Here is a 20,056-nt window from a genome sequence, read left to right as displayed (position 1 = left end):
GAGGGTGGGGTCCCAGGGAATTTGGGGGGAGGAGGGGGCAGGACGAAACCCCAGATGTTGACCACGCCCCTTTTAGGCCCCTCCCCTCGCTGCTGGACACGCCCACCGAGCGCCCCGCCCCCTCAGGCCCCGCCCCCCAAATTCCCAGCTCCGCGTTCTGGCACCGCCCCTCCCGAAGCCTCACCCCAAATGAGACTTGGCAATGCCCCCAGTTGGATTTTTATCAATGGAAACCAAAAATTGCCACAAATCGACCCAAAAATACAAACCCGGGGGAGTGGGGGGGGCACAGCCACACTTGTGCTGTCACGGGGGAGGGGCCAGGTGGGATTTTGGGGGTCCCAGGTGGATTTTTGGAGGCTTCCAGTGGGTTTGGGTGGGTCCACGTGTTCCTGGGTGGATCCAGGTAGGTTTTTGGGGATTCCAGGTGGGTTTTGGGGAGTTCAGGTGAGTTGTAGGAGGGCAGGTGTTCCTGGGGGCAGTTCCAGGTGTTCCTGGGTGGGTCCAGGTGGGTTTTTGGGTGGGTCCAGGTGATCTTTGTGTGAGCTCAGGTGTTTTTTGGGGCAATCCAGGTGTCCTTGAGGGAGGTTCAGGTGTCCCACGGGTCATCCACGTGTCCCTGAGGCATTTCCAGGTGGTTTTGGGGGTGTCCCAGGTGGTTTTTTGGGGAATCCAGGTGTTCCTAGGGGCTCCCAGTGTGCTCAGGTGTCATCCAGGTGTTCCTGGGAGGGGTCTCAAGTGTCCTGGGGGAAGTTCCAGGTGTTCCTCCATGGATCCAGGCACTTTTAGGGGGATCCAGATGTCCTGGAGGGATCCAGGGGTCCTTGGGGAGGTTCCAGGTGCTTTTTTGGGGGATCCAGGTGTCCTGGGAAGGACTCAGGTCTTCTGGGGGGATACAGAGGTCTTTGAGGGGTTCCAGGTTCATTTTGAGGAGGTCCAGGTGTCCAGAGGAGATCCAGGTGTGTCTGAGCAGGGTGCAGGTGCCCAGGTGTGCTGAGAACTGCTGATCCAGGTGTGCAGGAACCCCAACATCTGGGCAGGCTGGGACTCAGGTGTAAGAGATCCAGGTGTGAGGGATCCAGGTGTGGGGGCTCCATGTGTGAGGGATACAGGTATAAGCAGATCCAGGTGTGAGGGATACAGATGTGAGGGTTCCAAGTGCCCAGGTGTGGGTGGGACCCAATTGTCCAGCTGTGACATCACCTCTCCATTCAGGTGTGGTGTCACCTGGTTATGATGTCACCTCTACCTCAGTGTGACATCACCAGCTCACCTAGCTATGACATCACCTGTCCACACCCCCCTCCTACCCAGGTGTGACATGACCTCTGCCAGCGTGACATCATCCAGATGTGACCTGGATGCAGGCTCACCTGGGTGGAATGTCACCGTCATGCCCAGCTGTCCCCTCCACCCTCACCTGCCCACCCCACCAGGTGTGATGTCACCCCCCCAGTTGTGTCGCCCCCCAGGTGTGATGATGTCACACATGTGACATCACCCTGAGTCCCCCCATGTCCCATCCCTGCACAGGTGGCTCTGTGTCCCTGCACCCACCCAGGTGTGACATCACCTGTCCACAGCTCTCCCAGGTGTCACTGCACACCTCTCCCCTGCCCCCTGCCCCTTCCCCGTGTCCCTGCTGCCCTGGCACAGGTGGCCCTGTGTCACATGGAGCTGTCCCTGCACCTGCCCAGGTGTGACATCACCTGTGCCCAGGTGTGCCAGGCATCATTTGGGTGTGCAAGGTGTAACTCACATGTGACATTACCTGTGCCCAGGTGTGACATCTCTCCCCAGGTGTGACATCACCTGTGCCCAGGTGTGCCAGGTGTCACTCAGGTATCACTCAGGTGTGTCAGGCATCACTCAGGTGTGACATACCTGTGCCCAGGGGTGCCAGGTGTGCCAGGTGTCACTCAGGTATCACTCAGGTGTGTCAGGCATCACTCAGGTGTGACATACCTGTGCCCAGGGGTGCCAGGTGTGCCAGGTGTCACCCAGGTGTCACTCAGGGGTCACTCAGATGTGGCTCAGGTGTCGCTCAGGTGTCACCCAGGTGTCATTCAGGTGTGCCAGGTGTCGCTCAGGTGTCACCCAGGTGTCACTCAGGTGTGCCAGCTGTCCCCGCACAGGTGCCCCGGTGCCTGACGAAGCTGTCCCTCCACATGAAGGTGCGCTCGCAGGTGCTGCAGGTGTAGGGCCGCAGCCCGGTGTGGGTTTTCATGTGCTCCGTCAGGTGATGTTTCATCTTGAAGCGCTTGCGGCACTGCGCGCAGGTGAAGGGTCGCAGGTCCAGGTGCATGTTCACGTGCCGCTCGCGCATGCTGCGGTGCGAGAACGCCTTCCCGCAGTGGCACACGAACACCTTGGCCGAGCCGCACGAGCTCACCTGGGCGGCAGGTGAGGGCTGCGAGGGGCCGGGACCCGCCCCCGCCGTGCGGGGCGCGCTGCGGGCGGCTCCGGGATTCGCCATCCGGGCGGGTCTGGGCGAAATTCCCGGATTTTTGTGTGGAATTCTGCCGGTTCTGGTCAAAATCCCCTCGGTTCCATCCGGAATCCTGCTGGTTCTGGTCGAAATCCCCAAATTTTCGTGCGGAATTCTGCTGGTTCTGGTTGAAATCCCCAAATTTTCATGTGGAATTCCAGCAGTTCTGTGCAACATTTCTGAGGTTTTGTGTGAAATTCCTCTGATTCCGGTTAAAACTCCTTCATTTTCATGCGAAATTCCACCAGTTTGAATCAAAATTCCCTCGGTCCCATCCCAAATTTTGCTTGTTCTGGTCAAAATTCCTGAATTTTCATGCAAAATTCCACTGATTCCAGTTAAAACTCCCTCATTTTCATGCAAAATTCTGCTGGTTCTGTGCAAAATTCCCTCATTCTCGTGTGAAATTCCAGTTGTTCCGGTCAAAATCCCATTTTCGCGTGAAATTCCGATTCCAGTCAAAATTTTCTCATTTTCATGCAAAATTCTGTCGGTTGTGTGCACGGTTCCCTCAGTTCTGCGCAGGATCCACCCAGTTCTCTGCAGGATTCCCTCGTTTTTGTGTGAAATTCCCCCAGTTCCTTCGCTTCTGCATGAAATCCCACCAGTCCCATGCAAAATTCCCTCATTTTGGTGAGAAATTCCCTCACTTCCGTGCAAAATTCCCTCATTTCCATGAGAAACTCCCTCATTTTCATGTAGAATTCCCTCATTTCCGCGTGGAATTCCATGGATTTCCTCGCTGCCCCAGGCACAGGCACCTCGGCCTCTCCTGGATCCCATTCCCAAATTTTCCCGGCTACTCCCAGGCCCCATTCCTGGATTTTCCCAACCCCTCCTGGATCCCATTCCCGGATTTTCCTGGGCATTCCCGGGTCCCATTCCTGAATTTTCACAGCCCCTCCCGGGCCCCATTCCTGATTTTCCCGGGCTATTCCCAGATTCCATTCCCAGATTTTCCCGGCTATTCCCAGATCCCATTCCCAGATTTTCCCGGCCGGGCACCCCGTCCTCTTCCGCGCTCCCTTTCCCACCCTCCCCGCGCTCATTCCCGCCGGGAATTCCTGGATTTTCCCGGCACTCCCCCACCACGTGCTCCTCATCCTCCTCGCAGGTGAGCACCAGATCCTCCTGCAGCCACTGGCGCTTGAGCAACAGCCACGGTTTTCGGGGCAGAGCCCGGGGCCCTTCCTCACCACCCTCCTCCTCCTCCTCCTCCTCGTCCTCCTCGCTGCCCGCTTTCCCTGCCGGGAGCTCGGGCAGCGGCGCCGGGAGCAGCGCGTTGGTGCTGCTGGGGGACTGGCTGTCGCTGGCACGGCTGGAGAGAAGCCGCGAGGAGGAGGAGGAGGAGGAGGAGGAGGAGGAGGAGGAGGAAGACGACGAGGATGATGAGGACAAGGAGGAAGCGGGCGGCTCGGGAGCGCGGCTCTGCCGCAGCAGCTCGGTGCACTTGTCCACGATGTGCCACATCTGCAGCACGCTGCCCACCGTCAGGAAGCTGAGCAGGTCCCCGCGGGCCATGGACAGGCGGCCGGTGTAGGCGCAGCCCAGCACCAGCGCGAAGGCCGCGGGGTCCATGACGCCGGGCAGCTCGATGGAGTCCAGGTTCTTCAGCAGCAGCTGGTCGTGGAAGAAGGGCGAGGACGCGGCCAGCACGGCGCGGTGCGCGCGGAACTCGCGGCCCTGCGGGACAGAGCAGGAATTGAGCGGGATGGGAATCCTGCTGGGGAAGGTGGAATCTCATCCATGCGATTGCCCGGCAAAGGATTCTGTGAATGCGGAATTGGTAACTGAGATGGAAACGAAAGCAAGCTTTGAGAAGGTGGAAGGTGGAACACGGAATCTCATCCATGTGATTGCCCAGCAAAGGATTCTTTAAATACGCAATTTTTAACTGAGATGGAAACGAAAGCAAACTTTGAGAAGGTGGAACAGGGAATCTCATCCATTCGATTGCCCGGCAAAGGATTCTGCGAATATGGAATTAGTAACTGAGATGGAAACGAAAGCAAGCTTTGAGAAGGTGGAAGGTGGAACACGGAATCTCATCAATGTGATTGCCCGGCAAAGGATTCTGCGAATACGGAATTGGTAACTGAGATGGAAACGAAAGCAAGCTTTGAGAAGGTGGAACAGGGAATCTCATCCATGCGATTGCCTGGCAAAGGATTCTGCAAATATGGAATTGGTAACTGAGATGGAAACGAAAGCAAGCTTTGAGAAGGTGGAACAGGGAATCTCATCCATGCGATTGCCCAGCAAAGGATTCTGTGAATATGGAATTAGTAACTGAGATGGAAACGAAAGCAAGCTTTGAGAAGGTGGAAGGTGGAACACGGAATCTTATCCATGCAATTGCCCAGCAAAGGATTCTGCAAATATGGAATTAGTAACTGAGATGGAAACGAAAGCAAGCTTTGAGAAGGTGGAAGGTGGAACAGGGAATCTCATCCATGCAATTGCCCAGCAAAGGATTCTGCAAATATGGAATTGGTAACTGAGATGGAAACGAAAGCAAGCTTTGAGAAGGTGGAAGGTGGAACAGGGAATCTCATCCATGCAATTGCCCAGCAAAGGATTCTGCAAATATGGAATTGGTAACTGAGATGGAAACGAAAGCAAGCTTTGAGAAGGTGGAAGGTGGAACACGGAATCTCATCCATGCGATTGCCTGGCAAAGGATTCTGCGAATATGGAATTGGTAACTGAGATAGAAACGAAAGCAAGCTTTGAGAAGGTGGAAGGTGGAACAGGGAATCTCATCCATGCGATTGCCCGGCAAAGGATTCTGCAAATACGGAATTGGTAACTGAGATGGAAACGAAAGCAAGCTTTGAGAAGGTGGAACAGGGAATCTCATCCATGCGATTGCCCAGCAAAGGATTCTGCAAATATGGAATTGGTAACTGAGATGGAAACGAAAGCAAGCTTTGAGAAGGTGGAACAGGGAATCTCATCCATGCGATTGCCCGGCAAAGGATTCTGCGAATACGGAATTGGTAACTGAGATGGAAACGAAAGCAAGCTTTGAGAAGGTGGAACAGGGAATCTCATCCATGCGATTGCCCGGCAAAGGATTCTGCGAATACGGAATTGGTAACTGAGATGGAAACGAAAGCAAGCTTTGAGAAGGTGGAACAGGGAATATCATCCATGCAATTGCCTGGCAAAGGATTCTGCGAATACGGAATTGGTAACTGAGATGGAAACGAAAGCAAGCTTTGAGAAGGTGGAACAGGGAATCTCATCCATGCAATTGCCTGGCAAAGGATTCTGTGAATACAGAATTGGTAACTGAGATGGAAACGAAAGCAAGCTTTGAGAAGGTGGAACACGGAATCTCATCCATGCAATTGCCTGGCAAAGGATTCTGTGAATATGGAATTGGTAACTGAGATGGAAACGAAAGCAAGCTTTGAGATGCCAAATCTTAGTGACTAAACAACTGGAAAACAAGGGCACGGCCGGCTGAAGGCAATCCCCTCTTGATGAAACGATACCCTCTGCTTGCAGACAGCTCCAAGGGGCACAGCAGACCCTACTGGCTTGGCAGAGCGGGTCCAAAGAGAAGTTTTTAGGGTTTAAAATGTAACACAGTATGGTAATGTCATGATTCTTATAGGCTGTATGCAAATGCTATAGGATTTGTGTCTTGTACTGGATTGGTTAGAGAAAATTAGAATATTCAGAAGAGAAGATTTATGGTATTGTAATGGGAACGTCTCTCTCTTTCAGGGATTTGTATATTGTACTGGATTGGTTAGAGAAAATTAGAATATTCAGAAGAGAAGATTTATGGTATTGTAATGGGAACTTCTCTCTCTTTGGCGGATTTGTATCTTGTTGGTTAGTGAAAATGAAAATATTCAGCACAGAAGAAGATTTATGGTATTGTAATGGGAACTTCCCTCTCTTTGGCGGATTTGTATCTTGTTGGTTAGTGAAAATTAGAATATTCAGAAGAGAAGATTTATGGTATTGTAATGGGAACGTCTCTCTCTTTCAGGGATTTGTATATTGTACTGGATTGGTTAGTGAAAATTAGAATATTCAGAAGAGAAGATTTATAGTATTGTAATGGGAACGTCTCTCTCTTTCAGGTCTCTCTTTCGCCTTGCTTGGAGCTGTGGCTGGCAGCCCCAAACAGGGGCCCTGCCAATACAAACTGGGCCTATATATAAAAATGTATTGCCCCTTTGCAATAAACCCGAGTTCCAAGCCCTGGCTTCAGAGATCTCTCGTCTCCCTCCTACAAAACCCGTTCCATATTCAGGTGAGAAGTTCTGAGCCTGTAATGAGCTCATCTGTGCTCGTTAAGGCTCATCAAGGCTCCCTGTTCTCGCAAGAGAGAAAAATCAAAAACTTGTGCTGGCAGAATCGCCTCGGCCAAGAGAAGGAATTCAAAAATTCTAACTGCCAAGATAAGCAGAGAGAAGGAATTCAAAAACTCCAACTGAGAAGAAATTTAAAAATTCAAACTCCCAAGATAAGCAGAGAGAAGGAATTCAAAAACTCAAACTGAGAAGAAATTCAAAAATTCAAACTCCCAAGATAAGCAGAGAGAAGGAATTCAAAAACTCAAACTGAGAAGAAATTCAAAAATTCAAACGCCCAAGATAAGCAGAGAGAAGGAATTCAAAAACTCAAACTGAGAAGAAATTCAAAAATTCAAACGCCCAAGATAAGCAGAGAGAAGGAATTCAAAAATTTAAACTCACAAGGTAAGCAGAGAGAAGGAATTCAGGAATTCGAACGCCCAAGATAAGCAGAGATAAGGAATTCAAAAATTCAAACTCACAAGGTAAGCAGAGAGAAGGAATTCAGGAATTCGAACGCCCAAGATAAACGGAGAGAAGGAATTCAAAATTTCAAACTCTCAAGAAAAGTGGGGAACCCTTTGTGGGGGGCAAAGGCTGAGGCTGACTGAGAGCTCTCTGCACAAAGGACTGATAAAAACGAATAAAAACTGCTAAAAATTCATTTCAACTTGTGAAACCAGTAAAATGAATATGCATAAGCAAAGGGGACATCGGCGCTACAGTGCCCGACATCTGGGAAGAATAGTGCACAGAACTCCGTGATATCAGAAGGCTAATTAATGACTTTATCATACTACATTATACTATATTACACTATATTTACTAACAAGAACTATCACTCACTAACTAGAACAACCCATGATTCTCTGCCAAGAGTCCCAACACAGCTGTGGATGCAATTGGTCTGTGAATCCAAACAACCATCGCCAGAATCCAACCCAGCAATCACCTTGGGTAAACAACCTCCAGACCACATTCCACACGGGCACAACCCGACGAGTCCCTGCTGCTGCCTGCAGCAGTTTTAGAAGCAGCACAGGCTGCTGCTGCTGCTCTGCAGGGCTGAAATCTAGGTGCTTTCGCTTCTCAACTGCGGTTTTTGGAAATTGGGAGTGAATTCGTTTTGTTCTTGGTCGCTGCGGGGTTGTACTGTGCATTTTACGTCTAAAATGGGGGCAAAGCTAAGCACGGCACAGAAAGGAGTTTATTATCAGATTATAGGATTTTTAGTTAGTGGAAATGTATCGTTTTCTAAGGGAAAATTGAAACCGTTTATACAGTGGCTTTCAAGTTGCTCCTGAACGAGTCCACAACACCCACTTTTGGGACACGGTGGGTCACAAATTGATAACCTTGGGAAGGTCTGGGGACACGTCTTCAGCTAGATTTGTGTTTTGGAGTTTGCAGGTTAGATCAGCTTTACTCAAACAAAGGGAAGTGAAGGAAAAGCCAAATAACAAGGAATGTACTTCTGCTCTTCCTTTTTCTCCCCACCCCAGTCATGAACCCTCTACCCCAAAACTCGGTATCTTAAGGAGAACAGACTCTGCTCACGCCCAGGGAAACCTGAGCATCTTAAAGTGCCTGAGTCCCACTGTCCGCAGAGTCCTGCGTGGAATTCTCCCTGATCTCCTGTCTCCCCAGCTCACAAACCCCGAGCACGTGTTAGTTTTTCGCAGAGCAGTGACCACCGAAATGGCTCCCAGTGGCCAACGCTTCCAGTTCAAAAGGTAAGGAGCAGGGAACCACAGACCCAATACAGGGTCCCAATTTTCACCCATCCCTGTCACATACCAGCATGTGGGGCAAGGGGGAGGAGCCACAACTGCTAATTGGAAAGCTTTTGCACGGCAAATAATAAAAGATATCTGCAAAACACACCAACACCACGGACCACAGAGCCCCTACTTCCGTGACCTTTTGAAGGCCGAGCTGGGTAGGACTGTACTAGTCCCACGTGATTTAAAACAGCTTTTTTTGTGCCTCATGACCTCTACAGAATTCAAACTATGGGAAGTGCATGGATGCAACTGATGAAAGAGGCTCTCTCAGACTTGCACGCTGATCCAAACACAGCAAAGGATGCCAATTACCATTGAGCATCTCTCCATTGAAGGCCAACGGTCCTTGGCCCCAGTCCAAGCTGCAGTAATCCCTCTAAGTCCTTGAGAGAGTCAACGAGGCAGCTGAAGAAGCATTCTTCACCCTTCAACCTGGTGGCCCTCTTGAGCCATACAGTAAGATCAAACAGCTACCATCAAAGCCTTTTTTGAAATTCGTGGAAAGGTTAACTAGAGCTATTGAAATCCAAGTTAAGAGAATGCAAGGGAAGAGGTTCTAGAAGAAATGGCGTTTGCAAACGTGAATGAACAGTGTCGAGCTACAATTTTAAGCTTACCTTTAGAACCCCCGCCACACACTAAATATATGTTTTTAGTTTGTAACATTAAAGTGCTTCTGATGAGTGTGGCTCAGGACACTGGACCAGTGCTGCTGCCAAAACCACCACAGACAGTCACTGCTGCCAGCCCAGCACCCATTCCACCAGCACAGCGGGACACAGCGAAGATCAGCAATGGTTGACCCCACAAAGCCACGCCTGCTTTTTAAGAACCTTGGGTACTGGGTTAACCAGTGTCCCCTGAAAAAACAATTTGATGAATTTAAAAATAGCAGGGGTGGAGAACTACAAGGGCTCCCAGGGGGTCATCATCAACAACAAAAAAACCTAAATGGGGAGCGCCAGCTTGCCAGGTGCACAGACACAAAAAGAGCGGGCCAAGGGAATGAGGGACGTGAAAAAGACCAAGCGCGCAGTAACATCCCCATTTCTCTAAGTGAAGCAGATGCTTCAAAGACCACTTCTGCTGGTCCACCACTGGATGCGACACCAAACAACCTTTGCTATGACTTAGGCAAACCGATTCTAACCACAGCTTCTACCAATGAGCCTTTCAGGTTGCAGCTGACAGAACCACTCCACCTGAAAGACACTGACTGGCATTTTGTCTCCGTGAGCCCACAACAGCAGGGAACTTGGCACCAAATTCGCTGTAAGTACAAAGTCACTGGGGACACCAAACGCACACCACAAGAGATCAAAATTGCTTCAGGAATGACAACATCAGATCCTGAGCAATTTGTTTTCTGGCTGCACTGTTTCCACCTGTTTCTTCCCGAAGGACAAATCGTAGCACAGGATATCCTGGAGCCAAGTCTATCTGAAGGCATTGAAAGACAAGGGCCCACAGTCGCTGGGTCCAAGCTATTGGGAAGGACAAACCCAAAATCTGGTGTAATGTCGGAGGGGGTGGGAGCCAAAATGCATCGAGATGCTCATAGACACGGGCGTGGACTGCAGTGATCCCAGCACAGGACTGGCCAGCACACTTTGCAAAATGTGGCTGGTCACTTTTGAGGTATAGGGGGCATGCAACTGGCAAGACAATCTAGGAGCGTCATCCAAATCGAGGGGCCAAATGGACAATTGGCAAATCTACGTCTGTTTGTGTTAGATTATCCAGAGCCCTTTGCTGGGGAGACCTAACGGGCCAATGGGGAGTCACAATTGACATTCCAGACTCTCCACAGGGTTTTTGGGCAGTGGTCACTGAGAAGCGCCCTACCCAAAAACTGAATTGGAAGACATTGTATACATCAGTCTGGGTAGAACAGTGGGCGCTCAGTAAACAAAAACTGAAGGTGCTTGAGGAGCTAGTGGAAGAGCAGTTGTAAAAGGGTCACATCATGAAGATCAGGTCTCTGTGGAACTTTCCAGCGTTCGTCATCCAGAAGGCTGACAAAAAGATGGTGGCTCCTCCACGACCTCCAACTAATTAATAATGTCATTGAAGATATGGGCTCTCTCCAACCTGGCATGCCATCCCCAGCGATGCTCCCCCAAAATTGGAATTTGGCTGCCATTGATATCAAAGATTGTTTTTTTCCAAATTCCCCTACACCCTGACAAAGCACCGCGTTTCGCATTCTTGGTCCCCACCATAAACAGGGGAGCCCCGAGGAAGAGGTACCACTGGAAAGTTCTTCCTCAAGGACTGAAAGCCTCACCATCAATCTGCCAGTGGCGTGTCTCTTCCTCACTCTCCCCAGCGTGTGCAGCTGCAGAAAAGGCCATCAGCTGTCATTATAGAGATGATATTCTTGTGTGTGCCCCCAGTGATGATTTACTCACCCATGCGCTTGACCTAATGATCGATGCATTGATTGTTGCAGAGTTCGAGCTCCAGGAAAAGAAAATTCAAAAGAAGCCACCTTGGAAGTACTTGGGCTTAGAAATTGGAGAGAGGATCATTGTTCCTTAAAAAAATTAGAAACCAAAATGAGGATTGAGACCCTTGCAGATGTCCACAACTTGTGTGGGTCTTTAAACTGGGTAAGGCCCTGGCTAGGTCTGGCTAACAAAGACTTTTCCCCTCTTTTCAATTTATTGAGAGGGGGAGAGGACCCAAGTTCTCCTAGGGCTATTACCCCGGAGGCACAGAAAGCTCTAGAAAAAGTTCAGACAGGAATGTCTACGAGACAGGCCAGGCAATGTCGATCTGACCTGCCATTCAAATTTATCATCTCAGGTAAGTTACCACACCTCCATCGAATCATTTTCCAGTGGGAGCAGAAACAAACACCTAAGGCAAAAGAAATACCTAAAAAGGGGCAGAACCAGAGGGACCCTCTCTTGATCATAGAGTCGGTTTTCTTCAGTCACCAAAGGCCCAAGAGAATGACAAAGCCCCAAGGGCTGGTAGCAGAACTGATCCAGAAAGATGGGACCAGGATCAGGGAGCTGGCAGGATGTGACTTTGACTGCATTCACATTCCAATCAGGTTAAAATTGGGCCAAACTACTAAGGCAATGTTGGAACATTTGCTTCAGGAAAATGAAGCGTTGCAGTTTGCTCTGGATTCCTGCTCAGGATAAATTTCTATCCATCGGCCTGCACACAAAATTTTCGAACAAGAAGTTCACTTCACCCTGAAATTGGGAAGCATTCAAAGTAGGAGACTTTTAAAAAAGGCTCTGACTGTCTTTACAGATGTGTCCGAGAGATCCCACAAGTCCGTTATGGCTTGGAAGGATCCTCAAACTCAGCAGTGGGAGATGGACATTGCTGAGGTGGAAGTTTCACCTCAGGTTGCTGAGTTGGCTGGAGTTGTTAGGGCCTTCAAAAAGTTCTCAGAACCATTCGGTTTGATTACAGACTCTGCCTACATGGCAGGAGAAGTATCCAGGGCACATCAAGCAATACCGCAAGAAGTGTCTACCATCACACTTTTTGAATCGCTCTCAAAACTTCTAAAGTTAGTCTCCCACCGAGAGCAACCATTTTTTGTGATGCGCATCAGGTCACACACCAGCCTGCCAGGTTCTATCGCCGAAGGCAACAGAAGGGCAGATGCTCTTGCTGTGCCTGCAGAGATGGCCCCTCTCCCCGGTGTTTCTGAACAGGCGAAAAGCAGCCACCAGCTTTTGCACCACAATGCACCTGGCCTAGTTCATCGGTTTCACATCACCCGGCAACAGGCCAGAGCGACTGTGGCCACGTACCCCAATTGCCAACAACACGCAGTCCCTACGAAGCGCGGGAGCGAACCCGAGGGGGCTGAACAGTCGTGAACTGTGGCGAACATTCAGACGGCAGAAATACGTTCTTGTCAGTGTAGATACTTTTTCTGTGCCTCTGCCCACATGGGAGAATCATGCTCTGATGCCATAAAGCATCTCCTACAGGCTTTCCCTTTCATGGGCATCCCCAAGGAGTTGAAAACTGATAATGGGCCCATTTACAAATCCAAGGAATTCCAGAGTTTCCTGCAGCAATGGGGAGTAGAGCACAAAAAAGGCATCCCCTACTCCCATACAGGCCAAGCCATAGTGGACAGGACTCACCTCGATATCAAAAGTCCTGGACCAGCCACATCAGGTCCTGAAAGTGGAACCTCCCCACATCCGGCTGTCCAGAGCACTGCTCACAATTAATTTTCTGAACTGTTCTTTTGACAACCTGAGTCCGCCCATCGTATGCCACTTTGGGGGGAGCAGTCGGATGTCAGCGAAAGAAAAGCCTCCAGTCTTAGTAAAGGACCCTGAGACTTGGAAGACAGTGGGACCTTACAAATGGGTTGCACGGGGATGTGGACGCGCCTGCGTGTCCACCCGCTCTGGTTTAAAGTGGGTTCCATCCCAATGGGTAAGGCCCTATGTCCCCAAGGTCTCAGGGAGGTCTACAGAAGCACCCCAGGTCGCTAATGCTGCCTGGAGGAGGAGATGCCACCTGTGTTTCCTGGAAGAAATTCCATTTACACCTTCTATCTGGAATAATTTGTAATATATTTCCGTCTTGAGTTTCTTTTACCAGTTTGGATCCTGTTGTTCACGTGCGGTCTCAAGACACCGTGAGACCGAGTCTGCTCCTCATCCTACTCTCCATCATTCCACCAGCGATCTCCTGGAGAGTCCCTCAGCCCAAAGCAAACACACGGACCGCCTAGACCAAAGCCCCTGGACAGGATCACATCTGTCTCTCCACAGCAACAGCCTCTGACCTCCTCTCAGCTTGCCTGGTGGGAGTTCCTTTTAAATCCACAGTTTCCAAACTGTGACATGCTTTAAATGAAGTTAACTCGCTCACACCTCCTCCTGGTCGCCATCCTGCTGACAATCCTTTTCTGTTTTAGCAGGAGTGGGCAAGACACTTACTGCTGCCAAAAAGGCAGCCACAAGAATTCCATCTCTCGGGCTCCATGAATGCAACCTGTTGCATTCACTTTAAATTTAATCCCCAGTTACCGTATTATGAAATTAAGCTGAACACCTGTCCTCACCCTAGCAGCCCACACTACACAGACAAAAACTGGTGCGAAAATTCAATCCCAGTCACGCACTGGTCAAGTGATGATTACAAACCCCATGAGCTCCCAGAAGTTGTGTTTTTAATATGTGGAGACAGAGCTTGGGCAGGCCTCCCCCCTCGTCTGCTCGGAGGTCCATGCACCTTTGGCAAGCTGAGCCTGTTTACCCCAAATCGAACAAATCTAATGCACTGGAAAATAAAAAACAATACACACAAATTTGCAATCCAAAAAAGGGACCTAAGGCAATTAGACCCAGACTGTAATTTGGAAATTGTTCACTGGTCCAGATTTAAGGCCACCACAACTGCAGTCCTTCTGCCGTGGATCTCGGCAGCAAAAAGCATGGGAGAGTTAGGCTGATTGGAATGCTGGGCTGCAAAACAGGCAAACCTCACTTCTACTGCCCCGAGTGACTTCTTCTCAGATGAGGAGGAAATTACCAGGCAAGCCACCATTCAAAACAGGGCAGCCACAGACCATCTGCTCCTCCTGCACAACCATCGCTGTGAAGAACTTGAAGGTCTCTGCTGCCTCACCTCGCCATCGAAAGCAGAGAACGCCCATGGTGAGATCGACAGCACGAAAACCATGGCGAACAACATCAAAAGAGACACAGACAACTGGCTGGTTGGGCTGTTCAAGGACTGGAGACTCTTGGGCTGGTTGGGATCTATTCTGAAAACTCTTTGGTACTGTTTATTCCAGTTGTTGTTATTGTAGTTGTTAGCATTGTTTTTGGGCTAATCAGGCGCATGGTTCACAAGTTAATTCCAAGCTCATCTTCCCCCACTGAAGTCTACCACTTGGAAGCCCCTAGTGCTCCAATGGACGACCTGGAAGCCTCAGCTGAAGATAGGGACCCTCCTGAAGGATGGGAACCAACTCACCAACTGTGGTTTGGCAAGCATTCTGCCCCCCAAACCCAGCCCTCTTCATTTTAAACAAAACGACGTGGAGATGCTGCGGCGTTGATTTTATGGTTTACCCCAGAACCCCGGGTTCCTCCCCTGAAGTTGTCCTCCCAGGTGGGTCAATCACTCCTCCTTTCCCCACCCTGACCCCTGTGAGCACTGTCTTTCTTCCTGACATTCCAGAAGGTCATCAAGTGATTGGGCAGGTTCAAAAGATGCCCTCCACTGAGACCTGCTCTCCCATACCTGGTTGGTGGCTCCCTATCCCCTCCCGAGGAAAAAGGGCAAGCAGCCACGCGGTCCGGGAAGTTCTGATGGAGCAGTGACTGGATCCAGAGGCCTGTGGGAGTTCTGTTTGGAGCTGCTGCTCCATTCAGAGTCCTGTGGGCCAGAATAAAGCTCTGGATTAAACCCTCCATCAGAACCGACTCCTTTCCTTCACCACCACCTTAAAGGCCCCTCCTGCAGCGGGAAACTCCACGAGAGGAAATTCCATCCCGCCGCCACCGGAGCTCCGGCACGCCTGGACTTCTCTGCACCATCCAGCTAGCCAAAAGTGTCTCTGGGGTGAAACTCCAGCTGCTGCTGCTTGGATCAGCAGCACATCTGTTCCCTCTATTGGAGCCTCCAACAGGAGAGCAATTTAAGCAGGTAGGAAAGGAAAAAAGTCATCTATCGAAACAGCGGCAATGTTTTCCGAAAGAAAAATAATTAGCGCCGCTCTTCTAGTCACTCATGTTTTTCAGAGAGTTGCAAAGGAAGCTCGCTATCTTAGTGAAGCTTGGTTAATTGAACTAATGACTCAGAGGGAATTCCCTCCAGGAGCCATTTCTAACAGATGATCAAGGATTCACCGAGGTGCTCCACCCAGGGGGAGGAGCTGAGCATTCCCACCTGGATCTATCCTGGGATTTCTGAACAGAGGAGCAGCCTTCCCACAGGTTTCCAAGAGGGGTTTCCACTGGACCGACTACACCTTTTCTACAGGACCACTGCTCCAACAGAACCACATCTGCCACTCCACGAGGACTGCAGCCACCCCAGTTTGGACTGCTACCAGCACAATGGCCAGAGGGGCGTCAGGTTGTATTCTGACTTTGTCAGTGATTTTCCTTTTGTGTCATTGCACGTATTTTTGTCTCTTTTTCCCTTTTCCCAACAAATTGTAATTCTGACCTGGAGTCTCTCACTGGTTTTGCTCTCAAAGCAGAGCAGGGAGGGATCCCCACGCGTGCCCGGCGCCGCGGTGAACACGCCGCCTTTACAACTCCTTCAAAGCTGTGGGGTTCAATTCTCTTTTTTAGCTTGCAGTTGGGGTTCAATTCTCTTTTTTAGCTTGCAGCTGGGGTTCAATTCTCTTTTTTAGCTTGCAGCTGGGGTTCAATTCTCTTTTTTAGCTTGCAGCTCACCTGCACGTGGATGGAGACGTCGCAGAGCTTCCCCTCCAGGCGCTGCTGGTTCAGGTTGGAGAGCAGCGCCGGCGGCACCTGCGGGAACTCCACGTGCAGCAGCGAGGAGGAGGAGGAGGAGGAGGAGGAGGAAGGAGGAGGAGGGGGGGAGCAGGACCGGGGCATGGTGGAGGAGGAGGAGGGGGAGGGTCTGAGGTGTGGGGGGGGAACGACGAGGTTTGGGGTCAGGAACTGGGGAGGAGCCAGCGCGGGTCCTGCGCCGAATTCCAGATTTCTGACCCAAATTCTGGCTCGAAGCTCGTTGGTTCTGTGACAAAACCCCTTCATCCTGGCCCAAATCCCATTCATTCCAGCTCAAATCAAATGAATTCCAACAGAAATCCCATTCATGCAACCAAAATCCCACTGATTCTGTATCAAATCTCCTAATTCCATCTTAAATCCCATTAATTCCAACCAAAAGCTCATTAATTCCAACACAAGTTCCTTAATTCTACCCCAAATCCCTTCATTCTGGCCCAAATCCCATTCATTCCAGCTCAAATCAAATTAATTCCAACAGAAATCCCATTCATTCCAACCAAAAGCTCATTAATTCCAACACAAGTTCCTTAATTCTACCCCAAATCCCTTCATTCTGGCCCAAATCCCATTCATTCCAGCTCAAATCAAATTAATTCCAACAGAAATCCCATTCATTCCAACCAAAAGCTCATTAATTCCAACACAAATTCCTTAATTCTACCCCAAATCCCTTCATTCTGGCCCAAATCCCATTCATTCCAGCTCAAATCAAATTAATTCCAACAGAAATCCCATTCATTCCAACCAAAATCCCACTGATTCTGTATCAAATCCCCTAATTCCATCTTAAATCCCATTAATTCCAACCAAAAGCTCATTAATTCCAACACAAGTTCCTTAATTCTACCCCAAATCCCTTCATTCTGGCCCAAATCCCATTCATTCCAGCTCAAATCAAATTAATTCCAACAGAAATCCCATTCATTCCAACCAAAAGCTCATTAATTCAAAACAAATTCCTTAATTCTACCCCAAATCCCTTCATTCTGGCCCAAATCCCATTCATTCCAGCTCAAATCAAATGAATTCCAACAGAAATCCCATTCATTCCAACCAAAATCCCACTGATTCTGTATCAAATCCCCTAATTCCATCTTAAATCCCATTAATTCCAACCAAAAGCTCATTAATTCCAACACAAGTTCCTTAATTCTACCCCAAACCCCTTCATTCTGGCCCAAATCCCATTCATTCCAGCTCAAATCAAATTAATTCCAAGAGAAATCCCATTCATTCCAACCAAAATCCCACTGATTCTGTATCAAATCCCCTAATTCCAGCTCAAATCCCATTAATTCCAACCAAAAGTTCATTAATTCCAACACAAGTTCCTTAATTCTACCCCAAATCCCTTCATTCTGGCCCAAATCCCATTCATTCCAGCTCAAATCAAATTAATTCCAACAGAAATCCCATTAATTCCAACCAAAATCCCACTGATTCTGTACCAAATCCCCTAATTCCAGCTCAAATCTCATTAATTCCAACCAAAAGCTCATTAATTCCAACACAAATTCCTTAATTCTACCCCAAATCCTTTAATTCTGCACCAAATCCTTTAAATTCCGGTCAATTTCCACGAATTCTGACCCAAATTCCATAATTCCGGCCCAAATCCTGATATTCTGCACCAAATCCCACTAATTCTGCACCAAATCCCTTAATATTGGCTCAAGTCCCATTAATTCCAACACAAATTCCTTAATTCTATCCCGAATTACAGAAATCTGGCCAAAATCCCACCAATTCGGTATCAAATTCCTTAATTCCAGCCCCAATCCCTTAATTCCAAGCAAAATCCCTAGTTTCAACTCAAATCCCTTAATCCCACCCCAAATCCATTAATTCTAGCTCCAAATTCTACCCCAAATCCCTTCATTCTGACTCAAATCCCATTAATTCCAGCCCAAACCCCATTAATTGTGATTCCAATTCTACTGATTTTGCCTCAAATTCCCTTAATTCTGCACAAAATCCCACCAATTCCAACCAAAATCCCATTAATTGTGGCCCAAATCCCATTAATTCTGGCCCAAAGTCCTGACCTAAACCCTGAATCCCGAGCAAAATCTGTTAATTGTCCCTGGAATTCCTTCATTCCGTCCAAAACCCCATTAATCCCCTAAATTTGGCCAAAATCCTGGAATTCTGTCCCAAACCCCATTAAATTCTCACTCAGACTTTTAAATTCTGCCTCAAATGCCCTCAATTCTGCCTCAAATCCCCTAATTCTGACCAAAATCTCACAAATTTTACCCAAATCCCATAATTCTGGCTCAAATTCTCTTAATCCTTCCCTAAATCCCTCAACTCCCACCAAAATCCCAAATTCTGAACCCCAAAATTTCGACCAAATCCTTTAATTTTAGCTGAAATCCCACTAAACCTGGCCCAAATCCCATTAAACCTAGCCCAAATTCCATTAATTTTCCCTGAAATCCCCAAAATTCTGACTGAAATCCCATTAATTCCACCCCAAACCCCATACATTTTGCCTCAAATTCCTTTCGATCTGCCCGGATTTCTTAATTCTGACCGAAATCCCACTAAATCCCCCCGCCCAAATCCCAATTTTTCCTCCCAAATTTTGCCTAAATCCCTCAATTCTGACCCAAAAGCTTTAATCCTGACTGAAACCCCATAAAATTCACATAAAATCCTGAGATGTCCTGACCAAAATCCCATAAATTTTCTGCCCCAGATCCCGGGAAATTCTCAACCCAAATCCCCAAATTCCAAAGTCTCAGAAACCCCAAAATCCCCCAAACCCTCCCCAAAATACTGCCCAAAATCCCCCAAAAGACCCCCCCAAAAACCATAAAATCCCCCACAAAATCCCCCAAAGGACCCCCCAAAATCCTCCGAGCTCCTCCAAATTCTCCCCCTGGACCCTCTCGGGACCCCCCAAATCCCCCAAAGGACCCCCCAAATCTGCCCCAAATCCCCCCAAAATCCCAAATTCCTCCCAGTTCCCCCCAAATCCCACCCAAGCCCCCCCAAATCCCTCTCACGACCCCCCCAAAACTCCCCTCAAACAACCCCAGGACCCCCCAAATCCCCCCCAGGACCCCCCAAATCCCACTAATTCCCTGCCAAAGGGACCCCGAATCCCGCTCAGGACCCCCAGAATTCTCCAAATCTTTCCCCAGTCCCCTCCAGGACCCCCAAATCCTCCCCAAATCCCCCCCAGTCCCACCAGGGACCACCCAAATCCCATTAATTCCCCTCCAGGACCCCCAAATCCTCCCCAAATCCTCCCCAAATCCCCCCCAGTCCCCCCCAAATCCCGTTAATTCCCCTCCAGGACCCCCAAATCCTCCCCAAATCCCTCCCAGTCCCCCCCAAATCCCATTAATTCCCCTCCAGGACCCCCAAATCCTCCCCAAATCCCCCCCAGTCCCACCCAAATCCCGTTAATTCCCCTCCAGGACCCCCCAGATCCCCCTCAAATCCCCCCCAGGACCCCCAGAATCCCCTGGATCTTTCCCAAATCCCCCCAGAATCCCCCGGATCTTTCCCAAATCCCCCCAGAATCCCCCTGGATCTTTCCCAAATGCCCCCCAGGACCCCCGAGACCCCGTTAATCCCCCCCCCAAACCCCGTTAATCCCCCCCAAACCCCCTCAGATCCCCCCCAAACCCCCTCAGATCCCCCCCAAATCCCGTACATCCCCCCCAAACCCCGTTAATCCCCCCCAAACCCCGTTAATCCCCCCAAACCCCGTTAATCCCCCCAAACCCCGTTAATCCCCCCCAAATCCCGTTAATCCCCCCCAAACCCCGTTAATCCCCCCCAAATCCCCCTCACGCCCCCCAAAATCCTCCCCAATTCCCCCCCCCGGGCAGGCCCCGCCCCCTCCGCGCAGGCCCCGCCCCCCGCGCAGGCCCCGCCCCCTCCCGCGTTACCCGCGCTCGGCCCTCACGGCGCCGCCGCCGCCATCTTGAACCCGCCGGGCCGCGCCCCCCAGTGACGTCA

At 49.7% G+C, this 20,056-nt stretch overlaps 1 protein-coding gene across 1 annotated transcript; it reads right to left on the bottom strand.

Annotated features, from left to right (window-relative positions):
• Positions 1 to 203: 203 nt before the first annotated feature.
• ZBTB22 (zinc finger and BTB domain containing 22) lies at positions 204 to 20,036 on the bottom strand. The gene is made up of 5 exons (XM_077788999.1): positions 19,987 to 20,036; positions 15,998 to 16,187; positions 2,102 to 4,171; positions 1,772 to 2,059; positions 204 to 1,227 (listed from the first exon to the last, which is right to left on the bottom strand). Exons 2-3 carry the CDS (start codon positions 16,160 to 16,162, stop codon positions 2,105 to 2,107), a joined length of 2,232 nt encoding a protein of 743 aa, XP_077645125.1. The 5' UTR covers positions 16,163 to 16,187; positions 19,987 to 20,036; the 3' UTR covers positions 204 to 1,227; positions 1,772 to 2,059; positions 2,102 to 2,104.
• Positions 20,037 to 20,056: the final 20 nt, after the last annotated feature.

This window comes from Lonchura striata, chromosome 29 (genome assembly GCF_046129695.1).
Source record: "Lonchura striata isolate bLonStr1 chromosome 29, bLonStr1.mat, whole genome shotgun sequence".
Classification (NCBI taxonomy): Eukaryota; Metazoa; Chordata; class Aves; order Passeriformes; family Estrildidae; genus Lonchura; species Lonchura striata.
The sequence above is the reverse complement of the archived record's forward strand: the minus strand, read 5'-3'. Positions and strand labels throughout refer to the sequence as shown.

Coding starts and splice junctions, on each gene's coding strand:
- ZBTB22 (XM_077788999.1), bottom strand. CDS start 16,162: ATGCCCCGGTCCTGCTCCCCCCCTCCTCCTCCTTCCTCCTCCTCCTCC. Junction 4,172..15,997: donor ACGTCTCCATCCACGTGCAG/GTGAGCTGCAAG, acceptor TCTGTCCCGCAG/GGCCGCGAGTTCCGCGCGCA.